This window comes from Vicugna pacos, chromosome 26, assembly GCF_048564905.1.
Source record: "Vicugna pacos chromosome 26, VicPac4, whole genome shotgun sequence".
In the NCBI taxonomy this organism is placed as follows: domain Eukaryota; kingdom Metazoa; phylum Chordata; class Mammalia; order Artiodactyla; family Camelidae; genus Vicugna; species Vicugna pacos.
In genome coordinates this window covers 25,681,047-25,702,276 of record NC_133012.1, presented here as the reverse complement: position 1 = coordinate 25,702,276, position 21,230 = coordinate 25,681,047, and the positions used below count along the sequence as shown (strand labels likewise).

General features: G+C 48.5%; 2 protein-coding genes across 2 annotated transcripts; one reads left to right on the top strand and one right to left on the bottom strand.

Moving 5' to 3' along the window:
- Positions 1 to 1,819: 1,819 nt before the first annotated feature.
- On the bottom strand, positions 1,820 to 2,711 carry LOC116285679 (beta-defensin 104A-like). The gene is made up of 2 exons (XM_072950120.1): positions 2,654 to 2,711; positions 1,820 to 2,004 (listed from the first exon to the last, which is right to left on the bottom strand). The coding sequence occupies exons 1-2, from the start codon at positions 2,709 to 2,711 to the stop codon at positions 1,820 to 1,822; spliced, it is 243 nt and encodes an 80-aa protein (XP_072806221.1).
- Positions 2,712 to 14,078: 11,367 nt separating this feature from the next.
- Positions 14,079 to 16,435, top strand: LOC116285665 (beta-defensin 105-like). The gene is made up of 3 exons (XM_031691325.1): positions 14,079 to 14,148; positions 14,549 to 14,590; positions 16,308 to 16,435. Exons 1-3 carry the CDS (start codon positions 14,079 to 14,081, stop codon positions 16,433 to 16,435), a joined length of 240 nt encoding a protein of 79 aa, XP_031547185.1.
- The last annotated feature ends 4,795 nt before the right edge of the window (positions 16,436 to 21,230 follow it).

Below are 21,230 nucleotides of genomic sequence, written 5' to 3'. Positions count from 1 at the left end.
GGTAGAGGTGAAGGGTGGCCGGGTGCTGATTTCCGGCACAGCGCCTTGCAGGTGGAATAGTAAGCAGCCAATAGCATCCAGACGAGGAGTTTGGAGGCTCAGGGTCCCCACTGTGAGACACCCACCCTGACCTGTGGAACAACCAGAGTCACTTGGGCTCTGATTGGCTGTTACATGGTGTTAAAGAGTCAGTGCCAAATTCTTCCAAGTATGGTAATAGCGCTGTGGTTAGGTTACCCCAGAGGTGAAGACCCCAGTTCTTGTCTTACCCAAAAGATAAGGTTTACAGACGGGAGCTGGAAAGTACCGTGTAGCAGAAGGATTTTAAACGACTTATTTAAAAAAGGAAAAGCCACCTCCAGGAACGGGAGGCGGGCTGATTCAGCGGCAGTGTCCTCTCCCATCTCCTACATCCTAGTTTAGAGGTGGGCTCTTGCTTGATTGGCAGCTCTCGCCCCTGGAGTGCTTAGTCACGTTTGGCCCCTGTGCGCATGTCCTTGCCCAGGACGCACACAGAACACCCACGAGGGGGGCTGAACTGCAACGTGAGTTGTAACACAGTGAGCACGGGGCTGCGTCTGGTGAAGTCCTTTCTGCTGCCACGCGGTCGTGGCTGTCGGGTGCTACCCGGTTTCTTGCTGACATCGTTTAGAAGTAAAGTCCCTTTTTGCTGGAGGGGGCACAACGCCATCTTCCGGACCATCCTCCCTCCCCTCCACCTGTCTGCCCGGCGCTCCCACTATCTAACAGTTGCATTAAAAAAAAAAACAATTGTTCTTTCTTTTGAGTTACACATTTCAAAGTATTTCCCCATGAAGTGACAGGGCATCGTGAGTGTTCTTGGAAATAACCGGGGGCAGGGGGGGCTTATCAAGGGATGAAACAAAGTCAACCTCATGCAGAAGCGGGGTCCTGGCTGCATGAAGGTTCACATTACTCTTTTGGGCAAAAGGGCACTGTCCAGCCTAACAGCTCGCAGGTGGCACTGAGGGCCTCTCCTGGGAGGCACTCGTGCCCGGTGGCTGTTCTTGTCCACCTTAGTGGCCACTTACCTTCACCGGCTGGGTCATCCTCTCCCCTGGTGTTTGCAGAGCAATGATATTCTCATCCTGCCGCTCCCCCTCCGTTTACGGGCTGCACGGCTCTCGTGGAGAGAAGCATTCGCTCGTGCACCATTTGGTTCCCCTGAAGCACAGTTCGGGCAGGAAGGCCAGGTCTAGTGTTTTACCGCTCCCCTTACTTTGCCGCTTTTCAGGATCAGGAGTCTGGACACGTCCACCCAACGCGGCCCAGTGGCAGAGCCGCTCTCTGCTGCCACCTGCTGGATGTGACCCGCCACAGACGTCCGCTTGGGTCAAGCCTTCCCCCATCACCTCTTTTGTTTTTTCTCCGCGGGGCGTCTATGTTTTGAAGTACGGGGTATGTCAAGCACATTGCACTTAATATTGATTCATTTTCCATTTTAATCGACAAAAGAAGTATATTACTGTTAAGCAGAACTTCTGATCAGAAAACAAAACCAAAGTTACCAAGGTGAATTGACATAATTCAGGCAAAGAAAAAATCATGTTCACTTAGGCTTGTGGCTGAACGGATATGGTTGTTTTTTTTTTGGTTCATCTTTTAAAGTATTGAAACTCACACATAACCGACACCAGGCCGAGGCCCTGGGTTCCGCTGATTCTCCCGCGTCGGCTCAGCACTGAGTGAAAGCTCTCAGCACGTCCTCACCTTGTAACTGGATTAGTGGCTCCACTGCGGGCCTTCTGGCTGTAAGGCCCCGAGGACGGACAGCTCAGAGGGCCAGCCGTTGGCGACTCTAGGAACCAGGCACCACTGGGTTTCTGTCTTTCATAGGATTCAATTTGTTGACGCTCCACTTTTTCAAACAGCACGCGTAGGTGTTGAGGCATCTTCCAATTCTGAACTCGTCACTTTTACAATGCGTCCGGCAGCGAGAAGTCCCATAGCCACATATCCTGCCTGTGTCCAGGTCACTGCTCACTAAATAACAGAACAAGTCAGTGTGATTAGCTGCACCAGGGCGGAGAGGTTTTTCCCGGGGGAATGACTGGAGCTGACTGGAGAATGCTGGGGAGTGGTGGTGGGACAGACACACGATGCGGGTGCTGGGGATTGAACCCAGGACATCATGCATGCTAAGCATGTGCTCTACCACTGAGCTACGCCCTCCCCACCCTGCTCCTTTTGTATTAAGAGGAATCACTGCATTCCTTTTAATCCTAATCCTCTGACTTGATATGAAAAGGTGTAAAATTCAGGAGGGTGACAGAGTCAACTTCTGGGCAGACTAAAGCTTTTCAGGAGGCAGGTGGGTGTCACCATGGAAAGGGGAGAAGAAATCTCTTACTGCAAAATCAACAATGAATAAGGGCAGCCGTCCTGCAGTGCAGTGACAATGGCTAGTGAATCCCCCAGGGGCGGCTAAGGCCCTGTGCTTTCGAGCGGTGATGCCTCCCTGCGGCCAGGAGGTGTGTGTGAGGGCTGCCTTGCACTGCGTTCTACTCATGGCCTCAGTCAGGGCAGGGATTAAAGGCTGCAGAGCGCCACAGGACGTTTATTCTAAGTCAGGTTTTTCCTCCACCTTCTGCCCTCTGCAAGTGCACGTCTTTCCAGCGGAGAGTCTCTTTACCTGGAGGAACTTGGTGGAGCAGAAGAAAAGTGGTTAAGAGCAGGATGAGGATCCTCATGGTGCAAGGGTTGCTGGAGACACAGAGCAAGCCTGCAGGAATTACCAGGAGGCAGGAGGGAGCGGCTCTTTCCATGGGCGGAGTGCGGCGCTGATGGCCAAGCTCATCAAAAGCCACGCTCACTGGCGATCCCTCCCCCGGGGACAGCACGAGGGGAGGCGCTAGGGACATCCGAAGTGGCCTGGAGACAGGGCCCGGGGGGCAGGGGGAGGGGGACTGTCATATGGCAAGGATCCTTTATGAGGAGCTGTTTGGAAGCTGGTGCAAGTCGCTTCATTTGTTTCCCCACCTGAAGTAAGAAGTGGACTAGATAGTCTCAGAGATAGTCCTGACTCAGAGGAAGGGACTTTCAGTTCTGTTCCTGTTCAGCTGGCATTAACTTGCCCCAGGTAGACTTCAGTCCGGAGCTTCCTGCTGCAATGGCGACATGGGCCCGTGGGGTCCGAGTCCACCATGCCCAGAACCGCGCTGAAACAAACAGCACACGACGTGAAAGAGACGAGGGGTGTGGGAGGTGGGAGAGACGCAGCCCACTCCTGGAAGAAGGCCTGTGGGGTGGGGACAGCAGGTACCCCCAGGGAGCAGCTATCAAAGGCAGAGAGGCGGGCACTGCAGGCCGTGTCTAGGGAGGCGCCAGGCGGAGAGGAGCCAGGGTCGGCAGGGAGAGTCTTGGACCACACTGTGGGCCTGACACGGGTGAGAAGGTGGGGGTGGTTGGAAAAGCCTCGGACTGCAGTGCAGACGGGGGCCCCCCGCGCCGAGGCTGCCCCTCAGAAGACGCCCTCGTCAGCAGATGTGGCCGGGCGCTGGGCCTTACTTCCCGACTGGCAGCAGCGCCCTCAGCCGGGCTCTGTCCCCTCACGGCCGACGAGCCGGAGCAGCCAGGTGTGGGACCCCGGGCTCTCCCCACCTGCCCTGGTGATCTTGGATGGAGAGCCTCGGGGCTTCTATCAGCGGAGGAAGCGGGAACCCCACCCACTGCAGTAACGGGAGGGCACCCCGCCCGCCCTCACCCCGCAGGGCAGCAGCGGAGGGGCCTCCGGGGGCGTGAAGCTGGACGTCTGTGCCACGTGGCAGCTGCACTCCGACTTCAGGGCCTGCCCGGCGGGACAGGAGGCTCCTATCAGATCCAGAGTCTCATGGCACCACAAGCAAAACGTCCAAGTTCCGACTAAAAATAACTCATCCACCAAGAGGCAGAGAGATGTCAAACCGGACGGAAAAACACAGCCAACAGATGCCAACCCCAAAATGACAGAGATGTGAGAATCACCTGGTAGAGATGTTAAGAGACATCAGGGAACGTGTGAAGACAGCACTGAGGGCTCTCACACACCCCGCGCCCAGGCCCCGACGGTAACACGCGGTGCATCTGCATGGCAGCTAGTGACCGATGCGTCGTTACCCATTAAAGCCCTCCTTCGCTTAATGTCCTTAGTTTTCACCCCATGTGCTCTTTCTGTCCCAGGATCCGCCTGGGACACCACATTTTCTTTCATCGTCACGTCCCCTCAGGTCCCTCTGGGCTGTGATGGTTCCTCAGACTTGCCTTATTTTTCCACGAATCCCCTTGACGGTTTTGAGGAGTACCGGTCAGGTGTGACCATCCCTCGGCTGGGATTTGTCTGACATTTTTCTCGTGACTGGAGTGGGATTAGATGTTTTGGGGAGGAAGGTCACAGAGTAAAGGCCACTCTTGTCATATGTGAAGGGTGTGTCCTATCGACATGACTTACCACGGTCGACGTCGACCCTGGTCACCTGGCTGAGGCCTCTGCCCTGTAAGTTCACTCTTTCCCCTCCCTTTACATCCTGTACTCCTTGGGAGGAAGCCGTGTGCACAGCCCACGCTTAAGGAGTGGGGAAGTATGCCCGCTTCTCTGGGGCAAAGCACCTACGCCAGTCATTCGGAATCAGGGGCGCTGTCTCTTCTCCCCCGTGTGTTTGCTTGTTCAGTCTTTTATTGACGTCAGTGTGGAGTCATGGTCATGGACATTCATATTTCACTCTGGGTTGTAATCCAGCACTATTTATTTGTGTATTTACTTCTTTATTTCACTCGCATGGATCCAGGTTGGCCACTAGAGGCCTTTCAGCTGGTTTCTGCGTCCCTGTGGCACACTCCTGCCATTTTTCGTCTCTCTGTTTCGCTTTGAGCACTCCATTATGTGCTGGCATTTCAAGCTGCTCTGAGTTTATCATGTGTGTTTCCTGCTCCAGCCCTAGAAATCGCCATCTCTCCAAGGGTCCTCGGCCCCTTTTACTGGAGAATGACGTGGAGAAGCTGCATCAGGGTCCCAGGTGTGCTCGCAGCTCCTGGAGCACCATTGCTTCTGGCCCTCCCTGCCGACAGAGCCAGGAAATGCGTGTTTGTCTAATGACCTGTAACAGACGCCATCTGTACCGACCCCAAGCGAAACATGAGTTCACGCTGATGTCCCCAGTTCTCATCCATCCCCACAAGGGTAGCTCTTCCTGCTTATCCGTAACCCCCACTCCAGCAGTAAGAAAGCAGGCTCCCACCATCTCCCAGCCATTTGCTCGACTGTTCAGTGCCAGTGTATGTGTGTAGCAGGATCTGAATCTCTACCTTGTATCTCATAAGAAACGACGCCGTTGACTGGACTGCGATGCTTCTAAACAGGCTGTTTCACCTTCAGACTTAGAGATGGCGCTGCTTTGCAAAGTGACTTGGTCAGCACCCCCACCTCCAGCCCAGTGCCTTCAGTGAAGCTGTTTCATACATTTACGATGCAGCTGGCCTGTTCCGTCACACTCTGCATTCCAGCCTGGGGCAGCCCTGACTCTTCTAAATTATTTCTTTTCATTGGCATAGTGAACCCGAGTTCAATCTCTGTGCTGCAGAGTCCTAAGAGTTTTAACAAGGGCCTAGTATCATACAGGATGGTTTCACTGCCCAAACCCACTCCCTGTTCTTCCCCCAGGAAACCCTGGCAACCCGTGACCTTTCTACTGTCCCTACAGTTCTTCCTTTTCCAGGATGCCATGTAGTTGAAGCCATGCAGTCTGTAACCTTTTCAGACTGGCTTCTTTCATGGAGCAATGTGCATTGAAGATTCACATATATCTTTTTGAGGTTTGATGGCTCATTGCTTTTTATCCCTGAATAGTGTTTCATTATATGGATGACTCACAGTTTGTTGATGGATATCTTGGCTGCTTCCAGTTTGGGGTGATAGGAATAAAGCTGCCACTCACATTTAGGACAGGAGTTTGTATGGATTTAAGTTTTCAAAACAACTGAGTAAAATCCTACACGTTGATGTTTGAGAAAGATGCGAAAATAACTTAATGGAGAAAAAACAGACTTTTGGACAAATGTGCCAGAGCAACTGAACATCCACGGGTGGGGAAGAAAGGCCCTGGACCACTGCACAGCTTTGAGAGACATTAACTCTAAATGGTTCATGGATTTAAATGTAAATTTGAAACTACAAAACTTTTAGAAAAGAATATAGGAGAAAATCTTCCATATCTCAGGCAACACGAAACGTTCTTAGACTTGATCAAAAACCATGATCCCTAAAAAGGAAATATGTCAGACCTCACAAAACTTGACAAATTTGCTCTGCAAAAGGTGCTATTACGAGGTTGGAAACACAAGCTGTAAACTGGGAAAAAAACCTGAAAACCATATATCCAACAGATAACTAATATCAAGAGTATGTCAAGGACTCTCGAAACTTGACAGTAAAAACAAACAAAAAGATCCAATTAGAAAATGATTACATGACAGATATTTCTCCGAAGGAGAGACAGAGATGAGAAATAAGTACATGGAATGGTGTTAAATATTATTAATGTTCAGAGAAGTGCAACTTAATATCACAATGAGCTGTCAATACACAGTTACCAGAATAGAAGAAATAAAAAAAAATGGGGACAGCTATTTTTGGCCAAGGCTGGCTAGAATGTGGAAAAGCTAGACTTCTCTTGCATTGCCGCTGGGACTGTAGAACGGCAGCCACTCTGGATGACAGTTCAGCGTTCTCTTATAAAAACTACACTCCCAACTACCGTAAGAGTCAGCAGTTTATCTCAGAATATTGAAAACTTACGTTTGCTCAAAACCCTATGAACATCAATGTGTATAACAGTGTTATTTGCAATAGCACCAAGTAGGAAACCACTCAGACGTGCTTTGCAGGGTGAATAGTTAAGCAGCCGCAGTGCACCCATACCATGGACTATGACTCAGAGATGAAAATGGGGACTCCTGACACATGCAATAGCTCTGAAGACTCTCTAGGGAATTATGCTGAGCGAAAAGCCAGTCCCCAGGGAGGGGCATAGCCCAGTGGTAGAGCACGTGCTTAGCATGCATGAGGCTGTAGGTTCAATCCCCAGTACCCTCGTTAAAAAATCTAACTACTCCCCCAAACAAATAAAAAACCAAGAAAGCCAGTCCCCAAAAGTTGCATACTGTGTGAATCCATTGATACGACATTCCTAGAAGGACAAAAGTTGTAAAAACAGAGAATGAATTAGTAGTACCAGGAGTTAAGGAAGAGGTGGAGGCTGGAGGGAAGAGGGTGTGTCCTAGGAGGGCAACACGGCGGTCTTTACGGCCATGGGAATAATTCTGTATCAGGGTCAGTACCCCAGTTGTGACGCTGCAGTACAGTTTTACAAGGTGTTGCTATTGGGAGAAATTGGGTGAACGGTATAGGAGATGTCCTGGTATTATTTGTCACAATTGTATGTGACTCTACAATTGTTTCAAACCAGAAAAATGTCATAAAAAGTTTCACTGATTCCCATAGGATTAAGCATATTGACCTTGAGCAATTAAAAAGGAGGTAAGGCAAGATTGCTGAGCCCACGTGGAACCAAGGCTGGATCTTAGGCCTAGGGAGCACGACAGGGAATCCTTACCTGAACTAGGTAACATGAGTGCGTAGAGTCAGAAGGTAATTTGGAAGTTAGCCAGTTCCCAGGAGAATAGTAGAAAGTCAATTTGGGACCAGGATCCTGGTCACTGGATCTACTGGCAGTTACAGAGATATTTATGATCCCTCTGCTTTCAGCAAATTTGATTTCAGACTTAACAAATGGGAGACAAGTTCATAGGAAGTATTTAATTAACTGTCTCTGATTAAAGGCATGGGAGTTGAGATGATTAATTTATATAGACAGGTACATGATGCACGGTGGTCCTTAACACACAGATGATCTCAACACACATCATCAGTGTAACTGTCTGTCTAGATATACATTCATTTCTCTGTCCATCATCTGTCTATCTCAACAGGTTGGTTGGGTCAAGCTAGCGGTTTGTTGGTTATAATCATTTCTAGTCCCGTTTTTAAAAAAAACACTGGGAGGTTTAGGAGCAATTCCTTTATGAAAAAATTTCAGAAAAATAAGCCAGGAGTCTGGGTCCATCAAGGTTAGCTACCCATGTTCCCCTTCTAAGTGAAGCACTTGACAAATGAATAAAAGATAGTCATTTACTTTATTGAAGTGTCTTCTTACTGGAGGCTGGAGTGAAAACAAGATGGTCTGGGTCGTCCGTGTTGCTCTGGGATCTCTAGTTCTTAACTTTCCCAGCACGGCTGGAGTGTCAGACAGCACTGCTGAGACTTCTGGCAGAGACCAACAAGTTCTTCATTTTTCTGACAAGAGCGAACGCATCTCCCTTTAAGCCTGTAGCATCTCTCATCAAAAAATCCATTCCTGGCTACACAAGGGAAGGAGCCATCTGGATTAATCCTCTTCTCAAATACGTCCTAGTTACCAGGCACAGTCATGTCACTAGTCAGTGAAGGCTTCTCTACGAGCCATTGCAGGGCCTTGTCCCGCCAGCAGGTGAGACGGCAGTGGGCAGTGCTTTCAGCGTGATGGCTCTGCCTTTCTGTCATGTGGGACGGAAGCCCGGAAGGACAGGTCTGTCCGCCGGCGTTCTGGCTTAGGCTGCGTGGGGGCTTTGGGAAACAGGAGCTATTGTTCTTTGGGGATAATTACCGACTTGTCCCTATAAACACCTCCAGAGTCAGTGGCTTCCCTGACACACTCTCAAGGGCTATCTGGTGACTGTAGGGGGACACCTGCGACTGGGTTGACGTCCCACCTCTGGCGTGAAAAAGAATACACATGAGGAAAGAAAAAAGGTTCCTGGAGAGGACACGAGTTAAGAGATTGCTTTAAAAGGCTCAGTCTGATTTGCCCTCCAGGTTCTATCAAATGTCTTCGGGAGCAAGAATGGGGACTGTGTGGGGAGCGGCTCCCAAGACACCGCTGTGTCGTTCTGCACAGAATGCTGGTTCTGGCCTTAGTGCCGTCACTTGAGCAGCTGGCTCCAACTTAAAGACAGACAGCACATCTTACCAGAGGCAACGCTTGAGGGCTGCGCGATTTAGGTGTGTGCAATGGACGTGTCAGATACGCACGAACTGCAGCTAGTGCCAACCTACGAAGATGCCCGATTCGCATACACGTAGAGCAGGCGGACCGGCGGCAGCATGTGCATAAATCGTGCCCAGCATCGGCGTATAGGTTTGCAAGTTTAAATACCCAGTATTCCAAAGCTCAGCGAGCCATGGCTCCCACCACAGGGATCGGTGTTCTCTCCGCCCTCCTAACGCAGCAAGGCTAGCTCAGGCTGGAGGCACTGGACCTCACTCTGGCGAGAGTCCTTGTACTAGGTCCAGTCCACAGTGATGGCCCAGAAAGAGAAAGAGCACCCCAGCCGGCAGGGCTTCCAGCGGGCAGTCACCGACTGACACCGTTATCTAGAGGACAACGTCGCTGAGTGTGCCTGTGTGTGCAGAGACGGCCCATCGATAGGTCAGCTTCATTTAGTTACGTTAGATGACTTTATATTATACAATCTTGTGTTGTGTTGACTAACTGTATAACAAGGATGAGCGATCTGAAGAGGATGCCTTGGTCCGTTGCCAATGTGCTGATCAAAGCCAGTGGAGGGAGGGGCCCCTGTGGGGGGACCGCCATATACTTGGTGCATAATCTACTCACACAGGGTTGTTGCAAACCAGACCAGAGACATGCACAGCTGGTGTGAAAATTCTGAGCATCACACTGGGGAGATCATTAAGTCTTGCACAAACTTGGACTCATTGTCAGTTCTGGAAAGCTCTCTCTTCAGCTTTTTGGAAACTGGGATGAGTCTAGTCTTAGACTATAATTTGGGGGAAGATCCAGATGGAGCCACTGGGGGTCCTCAGGAGCAGGAGAGAAAGATGGGAGCTCGGATCTGAGAAGGACACTTCCTCTCACTGTGGAGGGACAGAGTCAGCCTCAAGTCCTGGCTTCCCACTTGCTTGTCTGTTTGACTGAGAAGTGCTTAGCACAGCTGAACTTTAATCTCTGCAGCTGTGAAATACATGTAAAATGGGCCTTCCAAGCCCAAAGAGTTGCTCGGAATATCACTAAATTAGAGGTAGGAAAGACGGCATTGTCATTGGAGAACTAAATGCGTTTCATTATGTGACATTTTTGCCTCAGCACCCAGCTCTGCAGCCTGTGATTAAGGAATGGCAGCTTCAGCTTTACTATTTTAAGTCATGCCGCGACTGGCATGGTGCCCAGCGTCTTCACGCTCCATTCCTTCTCTCTTCCATCTCCCCCTTTCTCTGTCCCTCTTCCTTACCTGTCTTATTTCTATCACAGCTATTTTTTTAAAAGATCCATAGCTGGCTACTCTTGCTTTTAATTTTTTGTTTCAAATTTTTGTTCTTGTTAGTGAGCATGAGACTGGGGACCAAAAGGCATCTTCCCTGGCATATCCTGACTTCTCCCAACCTGTGACACTCCATCCTAGATAATAACGAACAGTGCACAGGATTTACAGCAGAGGCATTAGAGGAAAGTCACCTCCTGGAGCAAACGTTCCCCTGCAGGGCTGCCGGGCCGAGGGCACCACTGCGCTCCCGGGCTGGCCGCGCCCGGGGGCTCGCTGATACAGCCCCGCGCTCCGGGCCTCCACCTCCAGTAAGCTTCCCCACCGAGGGGCCCGTTTTACCTGGCGCCAGGAAGAGGCAGACGGCAAAGAGAACGAGGAACGTCCTCATGACCTGCAGGTCCTGAGAGAGCAGCCCAGTGTGCGCGAGAAGAGAGCCGCGAACACCCACATTTGTGCGTTTGTCCCCCCAGGAGCGTCTTGATCGGTGAGGCGTGTCGGGAGAGGATGCTTCCGTGCCCTCTCACGGGGCCCACAGGTGTGCGGGTGGAAAGACCCGAATTCTCCACCTTAATCCTCCCCCTCGTGAGACAGGAGTCGGATGCCTCTCTTTAGGAAAAGTAAGATTAGGGAGATAAGCATGCATCCTCATCGCCCTGCTGCTCTGACTGCTGCTGATGTCGAAATACCTTAGAAGCATTTGTCGTAACAACCATAACCCCCCAAAAGCAACAGACGCTCGCTCTGTCATGGAAAAGGTGGTTTTCACATGAGATCTGGGTAAGATCACGAGTTTACCTCCTCACGCCCTGCTGATATCAATCAATGATTGAATGTTTAAATAAACTCCAGAAAATGGACATTTTCAACAGCAGAATTCCACATGGTATTTGTCAACCCCCCCCTGCAGGAGGCAGAGCTTCAGCTGCCTCAACTTAAATGAACGTGATTTGCTCCCAAAGACCAGAACGTGGGAAAGGAAGGGTCACCTAGGAGTGGGGACGCCTGGCAGGCACGTCACCAAGGGCGTAACCCCAGGAGGGGTCAGTCACGTTTGCATCTCGTACCCCCGACATGAGGAGCGGAATGAGGGGCCCGTCCACCCTGTGCGCCTCTTCCCCCGAACCCCAAACCCCGGTCTAATCACGAGAAAACATCAGACAAACCTGAATCCTGTAGTTTAGTTAGTAGCTGGGTACTGACACTTCTCTCTCAGTTTTGACAAGTGAACCCTGGTTATTAACATCAATAACTGTTAACACGGATGCTGGCACTGGGGGGGCTGGGGGAAGGGTAGATGGGTACCCTCTGTACTATCTTTGCAACTTTACAGCGAATCTAAAATAATTCCAAACCAAAAATTGTATTAAAAACAAACAATTGGGGGAGATCCTACCTAACTTTAGCCTCTCCCTGTGATATTTTTGTTAGTAGCTTTATGCACACTGGTGATATATTATGAATAATCCAGTTAGGAATGATGGATTAATATATATTCTCTCTTTTCCCTTCCAACTTTACTTAAACAGATTAAAGTCCATAAGAAGAGGCAAACTGCTAGAAAAAGCTTATTTGTGCTGCATTCAAAGCAATTGAATGCGGAAGAATTCGAGCCCGGAGCCAGGGGGATCTGTGCTGCAGAAGCAGACGACGCAGCAACCGGTACCCGGGCGCCATCTCTGTTCGGTTGGTACAACAGGGAGACCCCGTGGTCCCCGTGATGAGGACAAGCCCTATAATTAGAGGTGACTGCAAATGCCATTACATTTTTCTGAGAATGGAAGTTCACTTCAGGTTAGGGCCAGCTACATAAATTTGCTGGGACTTGTGCAGGATTCCATGTTCAAAAAGCAGGGAAAAAATGCCTTTAAAGCCACCAAAATATGAACCTTTTTCCTGTCCTCCCAGTTCTCCAGTATAGTATTTTTCATTTGCTGTTTGGGCACAGGGATACTCTGGGACACTTGCAGACCCTCACGAGTGCCTGGGGCCCCCCACCCTGCCACTCTCCATGTATGCTTGTGGCCCCCTCCTGCCAACCGCTGCTGGGTAGATGTGCCTTGTCCCAGAGAGGGTCAAGCCAGGTATCTCTCCTTCCCACGGGCCTGCCCTCTCCACCACGGCAACTGAGCGACTCCCAAGATACTGCAATGCCTGTGGTACGTGCAGTCGTCCTGAACTGAGGGTCAGGAGAGAGGCTCACTGCTGCCAAGCTGCCCGCCTTCACCACAGCACTAGTAGCCCCCACAGGGGTTGATCGACATCGTGCCCTGAGATGCTCAGGGATCAGGAAGTCAACCCCAAACACCTCTGGGTACGTCCACACCCGGTCCAAGCTGAGGGTGGATGGTGGTCGCTGGGAGGTAGCAGAAAGGCGGTCAAGTGGGGCCTAGGGACCACGGGGGAGGGGCCAGAAACCCTCTGAGGGTGGTCAGACTTCATTTACAAAGCACATACTCAAAGATAAAATGGCTGAGAATTTCAGTGCACTTTGACTACAGTCCTTTAAACCCCAAGGTGACAGGAAGGGCTGTGTGACTGCCCTGGTCACGTGTCCACAAAGCCAGCCTGGCTACGGTTATTAGAGATGTCTCGAAGCTGCAAGGCCTTAGGTTCAGCTCTGTATCCCAAACACATGCTCATTAGTTTGTGTTCCTGAAGCTTAAGTGTGTGTAAACATACAAATAAAAGCACTGCTGTGTTTTATAGGCCAGGAAAGGTTCATTATGTATTAGTGGACTTGAAAAAGAGTTTACAGAAAATCTGGATAGAAAGACACAGTAATTAGTACTAGTAACAATAGCCAGACACGCTGGTAAGCACTTTACATACGTGATTTCAGTTCATCATCTCAAATATCCAGTGAAGTAGGTACCATTATCACGTCCATATTTTAAGGATGAGGAAATTGAGGTTCAAAAAATTAAGCCGTCTGTTCAAGGTCACAAACTTGCTAAATTGATCCGACTTTAGGGTCTGCCTTTTAAAACGATCCCACCTGTCATTGCACGACGCAGAGTACTACCCACATACGATCACGGCCCCGTCTTCCGTTTCAAAACCGGAGAGTCGAGCCTTGCCCGGGCACGGGCGACGGGACGGGGCTGCTCTGGGGGCACGGTGATGCATTATAGCTTTTAATGCTCGTGGTCTTAATGAAGGAAAAGGATGTGGCAGTAGGGACTTTGGTCTACTCAGTGGCGCTGTTACAGGCTCAGGGATTCACAGCGAACTTGGCAAAGTGACTGCTACCCTCCCTTTCTCCTTGGGACACTTGGGGACAGTACGTATGGAAGCCAGGAAAGTGGCAGTCCACAGTGACTGGGCTCTTACAGGGCACGACCTCCTTCTGAGCATGCCTCACGTTCAAAACACTCCCGTGTCAGTCACAGCGAGCCTGCGGCCGGCCTCTGTCGGGGCGGGCAGGACGGGCCTGCGCCTCCCCCCGCACTGCTCCCCGCTCCCGGCCGCCGCTCCTCCTCTTACCCCGTCGGAACCGCCCAAATTCAAGGCTCTTTGGAGGCCAAGGGTTATTACGCGTCACTCCAGCCCTTGATCTTGGGAAACGGAGCAGAGAGAGGTGCTTTCTTTACTGATTCACTTCACTGACCACGAGCATTTCCCATTACCTTCAAATGTAAATAAGCGAGCGTCCCATCCTCTTGAAGGAATCCCAAACCTCTGTTCTGAAGAGTCCTCCCTCCGAGATGGCCCCGAGCAGGAAGATGTTTTATTTTGTCTTGGCCTTTTTCCTCATTCTGGCTCAATTTCCACCAGGTAAATGTGAACTGATGGGATTTTGATGGGGCCGATCATAAAGCTTGATGATTCTTCTATGTACCTGAGGGTAACTCCAGAACTGAGAGCAACAGGCAGCGCCTCACTGCACGTTTCACGGGAATTCTTAAACCTGCAGTAGCATTTTCTAAGAGCAAGCTACTCTTCCTCCTTTCCTTCCTTCCTCCCTCCCTCCCTTTTCTTTCTCTCTCCCTCCTTTTAAAACAACTTGTTCTTACTGGATACCAGGAGTTCGAGCTTTCAAACACAGAATAAAGATGCGCCCTCTGTGGCCAGCTGCCCCTTGACGGCAGGTGTGTGAAGTTGAGAACAGTGTTTTACATAGTGCTGTTTCCTGCATTGATTTTAATATCGCAAATGTGCTTTGTTTTGAAATTAGGGTGCCGGGCAGGACTCGAGTACGTCCAGCCATTTCCAGCGGGTAAGTTAAACCCTTGTGTAGGATTTCCCCTTTGGGAACCCTGGCCCTGCCTGGGAGCTCTGACTCCTGGAGACAAGGGAGCGATGGGGACCGTAGTGAAAACAGAACTGCTGAAACCCCAGTCCGCTAACCCTACCTTCCTCTCTCCCTTTTGTTCCCAACGTCATATTTGGACTTCCCATTTCACAGAGAAACCTCTTTGCTACTGGACTGTGCTTTTGGCCACAGAGATTTGGACCTGGTGGCTACTGTCATTAGCTCATGGTACTAACTAAACCAAGGTCACAGGACCAGGCTTGTACCAGCCAGGTAGGCTGCTGTATGAACATGCTTCTCCATCTCTCCAGCCTCTGCTCCTAAATCCAGTAAAGCGTGCCACACACGTATGCCACAAATAAAGGCGTCAGCATGGTTCAGTGAACCGTCACCACGACAGAGGAGCTGTTATAATGAACAGTCTAGTCTGCTGACCTTTTCTGGTGGACTCACCCTATACAGGAAGAAAGCATATTATAAACAGAATTGAAATAAATACTCCTGGGCACTTGTAAACAATTTTTTTTAATGTTTAGACAGAATTTCAGAGTGAGAAAGAATAAGGTGCCCCTAAGTCACTGAGTGCTTACTGTGTACCATGCAGTCTATTAACGACTTCATGTGGATTATGTCATGTAACCTTCAAAACATCCCTCTGAGGACGGCACTGTATAACCACCACTTTACAGAAGACGAGGCAGAGCCAAGATGCGATGTCGAATAATTCTGCCCAGGGGACATGAAGGATAAGTGGTGAGGTAGGCTTCCGACTCAGGACACCAGAGTCACAAGTTTTAATTCTGTGATTCTCAACCAGGTAGCAATGCCCAGCAATGCTCTTAAGCAGAAGCGGCGCACAAAACCTTCAGCACACTGTGCAGCGTGAGCACTGGACAGTCGGGCCACACGCTGCCTGGAAAAGAGCAGGTGTTGTCTTAAACAGCTACTTGGTCAGCGCAAGGGAGTCCAGCGGCATATAAGCCCTGCGTACAAACGTCACCAGGGAGGGTTATTAGGATGATGGGTAGGGGAACGCGTGCCCCACTCCTGCAGCAAATGGTCTCCTAGGGATAAACCCAGCCTTCCAAAGAGTCAGTCATATTAGAAACACAAGAGCTTTCCATATCCTATCTGATTCTAAGGGTGAAAATGCTCCCCTGCCTCAGTAACAAAGGGCTCGGGAAGTGGGCCAGGCGGAGGCAGCAGAGCACAGCTGTTAGCAAATCCGTGTGAAGAGAGGTGGCGCTTGTTGCGTGAGCTGGGAAAGCCAGGCGGATGCTAATGCAGAAGGTCCCAGGTGAGGAAGGAGACTGGAATTTAGGAGAAAATAATAAAACTAGAAACTGGGCATGAACAAGGAGTTGAGAAGCTTGAGATTGAGCTTTTGAGTGGGGAGAGTTCATGTTTAAGAAGAGGTCAGTGTGATCCTGACCTCCATGCGTTTATCAATTTGTGTGGCTCAGAAGTGCGCGCAGTTGGACCAGGTGTCCTGTCTACTAAGGACTTTGAAGATACGTACCTGGTGGGAAAAAGTGGAGCTCTCTGGAAAGATCCAGGCTGCTTTTGGAAAACGCTCTTTACAATCATAATCACAAACCCTCGCTTCTTTCGCGGCCTTTGCCCTCCCCCCTTTTCCAGAGAGTCCCAGGAAAGGCGGGTCAGCAGCTCTTTCCTGCCATAGGTGAGTTCGCTGTTTGCGAGCCGTGCAGGCTCGGGCGGGGCAAATGCAGGAAGATGTGCACCGAGGAGGAGAAGGTCATTGGAAGCTGCAAGTTGAACTTTGTGTGTTGCCGGCGGAGGATGGGGTGAGCCAGACCGGCGCTCTTCTGGCCTCAGAAGCAGGACCGGATATTCAAGGAAGGTCAAGAGAAGTTATGCAGCTTAACCAAGTCACCCAGTGAGCGGGTGTCAGGATCATTCTCATCTCCTTCTCTCTTTGCTTTGTTTCTTTGCTTTTTTGTTTGCTCTTTCGTTAATGGGGGTACTGGGGATTGACCCCAGGACCTCGTGCATGCTGAGCACACGCTCTGCCACTAAGCTCTACCCCTCCCCCTTCTTTGCTTATTTTTAAAGATGATCTTTAAAAAGGTTGCCAGTGGGGAGGGGGAAGTGGGGAGGGGCAAGGTAGGGGTAGAGAATTAAGGGGTACCAATGACTATGTATAAAATAAATAAGCTACAAGGATGTATCACACAGCACAGGGAATAAGCCAATATTTTATAATAACTTTAAATAGAGTATAATCTATAAAATATTGAATCATTATGTTGTACACCAGAAACTAGCATAATGTTGTAAATCAACTCTAATTCAATTAAAAAAAAATCAAGTCATGAATGGTTACCTAATAGCTCCTCACTTAATCAGATACTATAACTACATGTATGGAATACCTTACAATTTATGAATCTTTTCCCCATACTTTTCTTGTATGACTCAAGATTATCTTATAAGGTAGATTTTATTATCCCCATTTATATTCAAAGAAATTGAGACCTAGAGAGAATATCTATTCCTCAAGTTCATAACTGGACACCAGTAAAGGATGTTCACACAACTCTCATTTCTGTGTATCTGTTAAGTACTAATTCTCACAGAACAGATACACAGAAATGGCATCCACGTCTCCGTTAATGGAGATACAATTCTATAGGATGTAAGAAATTATCTTCTCCGCATCATTTCTTGGTGTACCTATATATTGTCACTCTTGATTCTAGTACTTATGGTGTATTTTTATTGACTACATTTGACATAAAACTGCGTAAATTTAAGATGTACGTGTTAATTGGATACATTTATATTTTATAATATGACTGCTGCTGTAGTGACAATCTAGCACCTCCATCATAATACACAGTTATCCTTTTTCTTTAGCCGTCGGGATAATTACATGTTAGTCTCTTAGCCAGTTCGATGATTACAGCACAGTGCTGTTGTCTGCATTCAGCACCCCGTGCGTTAGATCGCTATGGCTTATCTACTACCTGTTGCAAGTTTGTTCCCTTAAACAACATCACTTTCATCCCCCTACCTCCGGTCCCTGGTAAGCATCATTTATTCTGTTTTTTTTTTCTTTTTAACAAGTTTGACTTTCTTAGATTCCACATATACTAGATTCCATACAGTACTTGTCTTTCTCTGTCTGACTTATCTCACTCAGCACAGTGTGCTCACGACCCATCCACACGGTCATAAATGGCATCAAAATGGCCAACAGGTTCAACAAAAGATGCCCAACACCACTATGCACCAGGGAAATGCAACGCAAACCCACAGCGAGGTGCCACCCCACACCCCTTAGAATGGCCATCATCAAGAAGACAAAAGACATCAGGTGTCAGAGGATACGCGATTTTTTTTTTAAACATCTCAGCACTTACTCAGTTAAGGTCTAGGGCACCAGCATGTCTCTTCCTGCCAGAGGATGAAAATGTTAGATTAATTTCATATGCTCAGCATGGAATATACATAAATGGTTGACTGTATAACTTTGCCTTAAGAAATAAAATTTGTAGCTTCACAAAATAAAGGTCAAGATTGCCAGTCCTTTGAGTAGTGTCTCAAACTTAATCACTCAGTGTTAACATGTGAGAATGAACAGTATTTTGCTCAACGTGTGAGAATGTACTGTTGTGTCGTGTGTCCTTCTGCACTGAGATCCACTTCCTGTCCTTTCCCTGCTCTGCTCTGGACAGTGGGCACTATTCTCTGCAAACCACATTCTCTGAGCTTCCTGGCTTTTCTGGCTGGTTTCAGTCCTTGCAAGTGCCTGGAAGAAAGAAGAATCGTAGACAAGAGAACAGGAGACCTCGGGGCTCTCCTCCCTCAGTCTCTCTCTCTGCTCCAGCAGTGGCTCCATCTCCAACAATGAAGCCCAAGCTTGTGTGCCCTCACTGCTCACCCGGCAGCCCCCCTGCACGCCCGGCTCCTGCCGCTGCTCCTTGCTCCTGGGCTCACACCGTAGCCTCCTGTTTTCCCTCCAACCATTCGGCAGTGGAGGATTCCAGCTGTGTATAATGTTAGCTCCCATTTGCATGTTCAGCTTTCCCAAGACTTCATCAGCTTTCCACATTAAATTCTCTCTCTATTGAACCATCTGGTGTGGGAACTGTTTTCATGCCTGGAGCCTGACTGATTTGGCTTTTAGGTTGGCTCTACTGTCAGATCGATTTATCAATTGTCCTCCAAAAGAGATCTGAGACATAACCCTTGTGAACTCTATAATGTTTCCTGCATTTTCACAGGAATTAAACCCAGGGAAGTGGGAAGTGGGGGACTTGGTCTTAAGAACCTACAGCTGAGTGACCATTTGGTGGATGATGCTTCTCCCCAGATCTCCAAGAGCGCAGCTGATGGTTTACAGAACATCATGAAACCAGGATATTCCCTACTTATTCCAAATACCACATTGCTTGATTCCGAACATCGAAAATGTTCTAGACCCTAACCGATGTCTCTTTCATAGGAACTCATGTGCATGTCTCACAGCGTCACACAGAGCACTGGGCCAGGGGCTGTGCCCTGATATCACCATAGCAATTCCCTCACCTAGCGTCCAGAGTCACGTGGCTTGTGGTCCCAGAGGGAACCTCCCACAGATGCTCCCCTGTTCACAAATTTCCCTTCCTCTTGCTCTCTTCTCTCTTCTGTACTAGGCTCTTTTCTAGAACTTTCCCATCCAATTAGCTCCTTTATCCTGAGACATCCAGTCCTTCCTACAGAAAAACAAAGTCTCAACTCATACTAATTTCTTGTTACTTGAAAATGTAGTCCGTTCAGATGTCAGGTGGACGCCCGTGACGCCCTCAGACAGGCCTCTGATGATTCCACGGTAACTGATGGAGATCTCTAACATCAGCGTCCGCCGGATCTTCTGCAGGGGACGGTCTTCCGAATGATGGGTGGGTCAGAGGGAAAGGGAAGGCAAGAAGAGACACTGGTGGAGCTGGATTCCTCCTGAAGAATCTCCACTTTAGTTGGTCTACATATTGCTCCTGTTTAGTGTGACTTTAACTTCATTAATTTTGAAATTGTAGCTATTGTAGGTCTTATCGTGCTAACCATCTATTACCTCTTCTTGATTCCCTCACAGTAACTGAAAGGGAATGACAATAACTATAGAGCAAGACTGATCAATTTGGGCTGAATTCCCAAAAGGCAGAGGATAAAACACTAAGTATCATTAATTTCCACATGCCGCATCGAGGTACTAAACCATGAAGAGATAGGCCAAAAAAAAAAAAAAAGGTCAGGGGACAGGGTTTCTTTGGACAATGTGTTAGGGGGCTGTGATTGGGACTTCACGCTGCCTCTCAAGAGGGAAAGGTGAGGAAAACATCGTTTTCACACCAATCCCTATAAGATTGGCTTTAAGAAGGTTACCTGGAGAACTGGATGGCCATCCTACGGTGCTCAAGCCTGACTCACACCTGAAACTGTCTACAGGGAAGGAGCTCTGGATGGAGTTACCCATGATGGCAGGACAAGAAAAGAGCAGCAGGGAGTGACTGCACTGATGATATTAGGCAGGGAGATGAGCGTGATTCCCACGGACCAAGTGAAGGCCGCACAAGGTGACCGGGCTGAGAACACCTTAAAGGGGAAATCCCCAATAACGCGGTGTGCTAGGGGAGAGGGCCCCAGCAGGCAGTGGCTTTAGGAGGCAGCTTTGGAAGGAGAGGGGTTGAGGAAATTCGTAAGAAGTCAACCAGAAATGGGCAGAACAACTAAGAAAGAAGATCAGCAAGAAAATGTAAGATTTGAAGAGCACTGTAAACCAGTCGGACCTCACTGACGTCGCCGGCACGGCCCACTCAGCAACAGCAAAACACACATCTTCCCAAGTTTCACGAACTGTCCTCCAGGACAGGCCACACGTTAGGCCACAAGACAAGCCTCCAACCACAAGGAAATAACAGAGGACATTTGGGAAAGACGTACATGTGAGAAAATTAAACACCCCCCCCAAATAAATAATGAGTCAAAGAAGAAATCACAAGAAAAACTAGAAAACACTTTAAAGAGAATGAAAATTTAAAAAAAAGACACTTATGGGATACAGTTAAACCAATGCTTAGAGAAACAATTACAGTTGTAAATGCCTATATTTAAAAAGAAAGGTCTCAGATCAATAAACTCTTTTTTCACCTTAAGAAGCTAAAAATGAAGAACCAGTTAAACCCAAAGCAAGCAGAAGGAAGAAAATAATGAAGATTAGAGTGAAAATAAAGGCTAAGAAAAACAATAGGAAAAAATCAATAAAACCCAAAGTTTGTTCTTTTTTTAATGAATTATTCCTATTTTCCTTATGCAACATTCTACTTTCCATCTGATAATATTCTATTTTATCTGAAGCAAAAGTGCCACTCCAGCCTTCTTACTCTTGATATTTTCATAGTTTAAGGTTTTCCATCATTTACTTTCAACCTCTCTGTGTCTTTATATTTTAAATATTTTCCTCATAATTTGTGGTCTAGTTAATTTTATTGTGCCAATTTATTTCCTACCTTTGATATTCACATAATGGCTGATGTCACCATGGGAACAGGCTGAGTACACAAGAACTCTCTGTACAATTTTTGCAATTTATTGTGAGCTTATA